This window comes from Nicotiana tomentosiformis, chromosome 11 (assembly GCF_000390325.3).
Source record: "Nicotiana tomentosiformis chromosome 11, ASM39032v3, whole genome shotgun sequence".
Classification (NCBI taxonomy): Eukaryota; Viridiplantae; Streptophyta; class Magnoliopsida; order Solanales; family Solanaceae; genus Nicotiana; species Nicotiana tomentosiformis.
Window position 1 is genome coordinate 70,504,479 of NC_090822.1, and position 5,126 is coordinate 70,509,604.

The following is a 5,126-nucleotide window of genomic DNA, read 5'->3' on the forward strand; positions in this document are numbered from 1 at the left end:
ATCGGGGTGTATTATAGCTCTCAACTCTAAGTTACCCACTCAATACCTCTCGGTCATAGAGTGATTTTGCCCAATTTGGCTTTCTCAAGCCCAAACGAGTATCAAGCAAAATAGTTGATATGAGCTCAAGTCGGGTTTTTCCTATCTCTAGTTCAAACCTCTTTAATTAGGCTAGTCAAATCTTCAACTAGCCCAATTTCTTGTTAGCCAAACTTTCCTAGACTAGATCCCTCTTTCTCTAGTAAAGACCAAGTCAAAAAGGCATGAATCAATATTTGCAACCATTAATTTTATAATTAAAGCATAAACAAGGCTAAATAACAAATACCCAATCATAAACAAGCATTAAATTAAATACCCATAAGGTTTACACACTAGAGTTGGGTTACAACTCTAGTAAAAGTTTTGCTACTTATAGTAGAAAATGAAGAAAACAAAGAAGAAATACTAATTAAACCCATAATATAAAATTAAAATGATAAAATATTATGTTTTAATCCCAAAATGATCACAAATTTCCTAAAATGAAAAACTACAATGGCTACAGTTGCTAGAACTTTAAAACTTGACCTAAATATGTGATTCCCGTCTTTTTATAGTGCCCCAAAATTTACTGACAAAAATACCCCTCGAGAGGTTCTGCTGCCGCACAATTCCATGTGCGGTCAGCACATTGCTTTTAGTTTGCAGGGGACTGGATTCTACAGCCGCACAATTTGATCTGCGACTGCGATTTATCTTCTGCGGCCGCACAATTCATGTGCGGTCCGCATTTCAGGCAAGGCTTCAAGTCTTGGTCAGTTGCACACTCTCTGAACTTTTTGAATTCTTGTCAGTATGGACCATGTTCTGCGGCTGCACAAATTGTGTGTGGTCCGCACTTCTGCTTCAAGTATTTTAGGGCTTTTTCATCAGTTCTGCGGCCACAGAGAGAATTCTGTGGTCCGCACTTGCTTCTGCGGACCTCACTTCTAGTATGTTACTCCCCTTCTTGCCTTGTGAGTTGGAACACTCCTTTTCGAGTCGGATTTATTTATTTTAGCTCAAATCCCCAACATTCCTGCAATTTTCACATTTTCATTAGTTTTGGGAACATAAGTCAATATTTTCGGACTAAAACAAAAGTAAAAAGGTACTAATAAGTGGTCAAAATCCACATTTATCAATATTTGATGCTCAGATTGGTACGTCGCTATTCGAATAATATTTTTATTTGTATGCTCTGGTGCAAATTGAAGCTTAACGCCGACATAAATTTGAGTATTTTGGCTCACAACGAGAGGATTAGTTGTGTTCCTAATGAATGACACAACAAGTCCATTTTGGTTGCTCTGACCTTGCAAAATGATCAAATAAGTCGCTCCTTTACGAACAACATTACCAGAAACATCGAGCACCGGTTCAGAACATCTTGAGCTTTTACGAGGAAAAAGAGGTTTGTTGACAATGCAACAAGAATAAAAGTTCACCGGTAAGGTTCTAATGATCAAAGAAGGTGTCACAATTTGGAAAAGTTGTTTCTATGTCACGCCATTGCTGGAAGAGATTGGAATTATTGGTGACAATTAAAAAATTCGAGTTTATTTTCTCTCACTCAACTTATAATTTATTGATTGTTTTCTATCCTTTGTGATTTATGAAATTAAATTTCTATAAATTTTGAATAGATGTGCCTATGTGATGATCTCAAATATATATTGTGCCTTGCATGCATATTAATTATGAATAACTAATGTTATATTAGTTATTTCTTCTGGTATATAACTTTGGTAGCATGCTTGAAATTATGTGAAAAATTATTTTCGAGGCTATAAGGATGAGTTATGCTTACATTGACGCTTGAACATTATTTTGAGATTATGAAGATGAAAAACATATATGCATCAACAAAAATATACATATGTTAGTTTGATAACAATAATATATCAAACTATTGAATTGTTTATGAGCTACAATGGAAAGTCATTTAATTAGAAAAGCAAATTAAAATACTTGTGATGTTCTACCCCTATTTTGAAGACTAAAATCCTCATGATTTTCTACTCCCATTACGGAGACTAAAATCTTCATGATTTTCTACTCCTGCTTTGAGACTAAAATCTGCGTGAGATTCTACTCGTTCGTTGAGATTAATGTCTTCGTGACTTTCTACTCATTTGTTGGAGATTAAAGTCTAATTGACTTTTTACTCGTTTTGGAGATTAAAATCTTAGTGATTTTTTATTCTGCTTTATTACTCGATTTGAAGATTTAAAACTTCACCGTTTATCAATTCTAGTTGTGTCAGATATTGCTCGATTTAAAGATTAAAATTTTACTGTTTATTAATTATGGTTGTGTCATGACACAAACAACAGTTCCTTTGGTTGGCTCTATAAAGAGATAGGGGTGGCAAATATAAATCACCTTTTGAAGAAATATATTTGGAATATGACATTATTCATCATACAACTGCCCCTAACTTGCCACAGTCTAATGGAATTGCGGAAAGAAAGAACAAAATTGAAGGAGATAATGAATTCCTTGTTGATATGTTTCGGTTTACTCTAGAACTTGTGGGGGAAGCTATACTTACAACTAATCGAATACTCAATCGAGTACCCCATGCAAAACACAATCTATTCCATATAAAAAATTGAAAGGAAGGAAGCTCAACTTGAACTATTTCAAAGTGTGGTGGTATTTGGGTAAAGTGCAAGTCCTAAAAAGGGTAAAAATAGGACCAAAAATCGTTGATAGTGTTTCCGGATGATATGCAACCAATAGTTGGGCATATTGTTTTCTGGTGCATAAATTAAAAAACCCTGGCATTCATACTAATATGGTGATAGAATAAAACCAAAACCACGCGTGAGGTCGAGAGCTCTGGCGATTGGCGATTTGCGATGACTAAAAGTCGAAGCTCGAGCAGCTCCTCAATGGCCACTCAGACCACTGGCCAACCTCCTCCTGAGGTTGGTCAGTCATCTTCTCCCTCCCTCCAATCTAGAATTATGCAAAACTACTTCAACCAGCCTCATTAAATGCGCCCATGCAGCAACAACCTAACGTAACCTTAAAACCTATTGAATATCTTCATGGAGAACTAATTGTACATTGGAAGAAGCAAGAAGTACGTCAATCTATCGCTCAACAAGGATTAAACATGGCAGTCTTGGGAACATTTTCGTATGGTAAGCCTGGGATTAATGATTTACATAAAGCCATACCAATTCAATGTGAACTTAAAGGGCAGTGTTCAATTGGATTAATAGAGGATAGTCATGTGTTAATTAAGCTTTCATTAATAGAGCATTATATTCATCTTTTGTTAAAGCCTGCCTTTTATGTGAAAATACAAAATGAGATATGGTAGATGCGTTGTACTAAGTGGAATCCATGGTGGAAACCTAATGAGGAAACTCTTGTTGCTATTGCTTGGATTTCCTTTCAAGATTTATCACCTAACTTCTTTGGCAAGGAGTTTGTGTTCTCTCTAGCTAGGGCAGTAGGAAGGCCACTTCATGTGGATTTGGCTACTCAGAATGCTACTCGTCCAAGTTGTTCTAAAGTGAAGGTTGAGGTGAATTTGTTAGCAAAGTTTCCTCAAAGGATCAAAATTGTAGAGGAGGAGGAGGATGAATCTGGACCTAAGGAGTTTAAATGGGTCAAAATTAAGTATGATTATATGCCTAAGTATTATAAATCATGCAAAAAATAAGGCCACAAAGAGGAGGAGTTCTGGGTTATTAACCCAGAATTGAGGCTGTTTGAGGATCAAGGCAATGAAAAGAAGAATGAGCAAGAGAAAATTGGCACAACTGCTCCCTCTACAAAGGTGTTATCGAGTGGGAAGGTTCTGGGGAAACCTGTTGCAAATCAAGCTAAGCAGGAGTGGATGCAGGCAAGGAAAAATAAATATCAATGTGATAAGAGGGGATATATCATTGATAATACAAGGGGGAAGGAAGTCAACAATGGTAAGGGAAAGGCTAAACTTGACGCATTGATCACCAATAACAAATTTAATGCTTTGGAGGTGGAGGAAGATGCTCAACCAATTTTGAGAATTACTGAGGGCAAGATTGATGATAATGGCAATAACAATGTGAAAAAATAATCAACCAAGGATTCCAATAAAGTGCAAGAACAGGAAAAGAGGAAGCAAACTGGAGATTCCACCCTAAATCCTAAGTTTACTGGGATTAAGGTTGGTGAATCAGTGAAGGAGTTGGTGAATTCTAGCTTGATTAATAAGGAGGCTAGGGCTCAAAATATCCAGAATATATCCTTAGATAAAGGTGAGTTTGATGCTAGACGTGTTAAGAAGCAAGCAGTTGAATTTGCCAATAAGGAAAGGGAGGAAGCTTACAAGGGAAATAATTTAAATCCCACTCCAACTGGGATTCAATCGCCAAGTGGGAAAGGTAATCAAGAATTAACTAAGACTAGTTCTTCTAATCCTAGTGAAGCAGGGATTGATGAGGAGACTAGAAAAGAATCCACAATTGAGTGGGTGCATAGAAGGTTTGGTACAAGGAAGAAGGAGCTAAGGCAACTCAATGTGACAACAAATCACTCGTGTCATGATATTCCATCTCAAACTTATGAGGATTCGGGGCAGCTAGAGGATTTTAATGAGATAAATTCTGCAAAGGCGCTATGGAGTGATCAAGTTGAGGTTATGAAAGATCAATTGGGCACAACAAATGCAATGAAAGACAAGGAAAAGAGGGACAACACTCAGTCACAAAAAATTGGCAGTTTTGAAGATGCTACAGTAAACCCTAGCAGTTTAAAATCTAGGGTTCTTGATAATTCGAGCTCAAAGGTGAATCAATCAATTCCATCAGGTGGAGGTGATAGAGGAATGTTAAAAGGACCAGGAAATTAAAGGGTATTACCTACTGCACCCTTAGCCAAGGATCAGGGTAATGGAACAGTAAACCCTAGTAATTATGGGGAGGTTTTGGCCTATGTTGATGGGGTTCCAGTGTATGCATTGAGGAGTGAACAGGTTAGGGATGTTAACATGGAGGTAAAGAACGATATAGTGTACCCAGACCACCAAACAGACCATGGGAAGGCTGGTGATCTTAATGGAACATTATTTTCTGGCAATACTGCTACAGTAAACCCTAATCTAG

The 5,126-nt window shown here is 37.0% G+C and overlaps 1 protein-coding gene across 1 annotated transcript; it reads left to right on the forward strand.

Annotated features, from left to right (window-relative positions):
- Nucleotides 1–3,355: 3,355 nt before the first annotated feature.
- On the forward strand, nt 3,356–4,873 carry LOC138901631 (uncharacterized). Its single transcript, XM_070189410.1, has 3 exons — nt 3,356–3,646; nt 3,755–4,087; nt 4,133–4,873. Exons 1-3 carry the CDS (start codon nt 3,356–3,358, stop codon nt 4,871–4,873), a joined length of 1,365 nt encoding a protein of 454 aa, XP_070045511.1.
- Nucleotides 4,874–5,126: the final 253 nt, after the last annotated feature.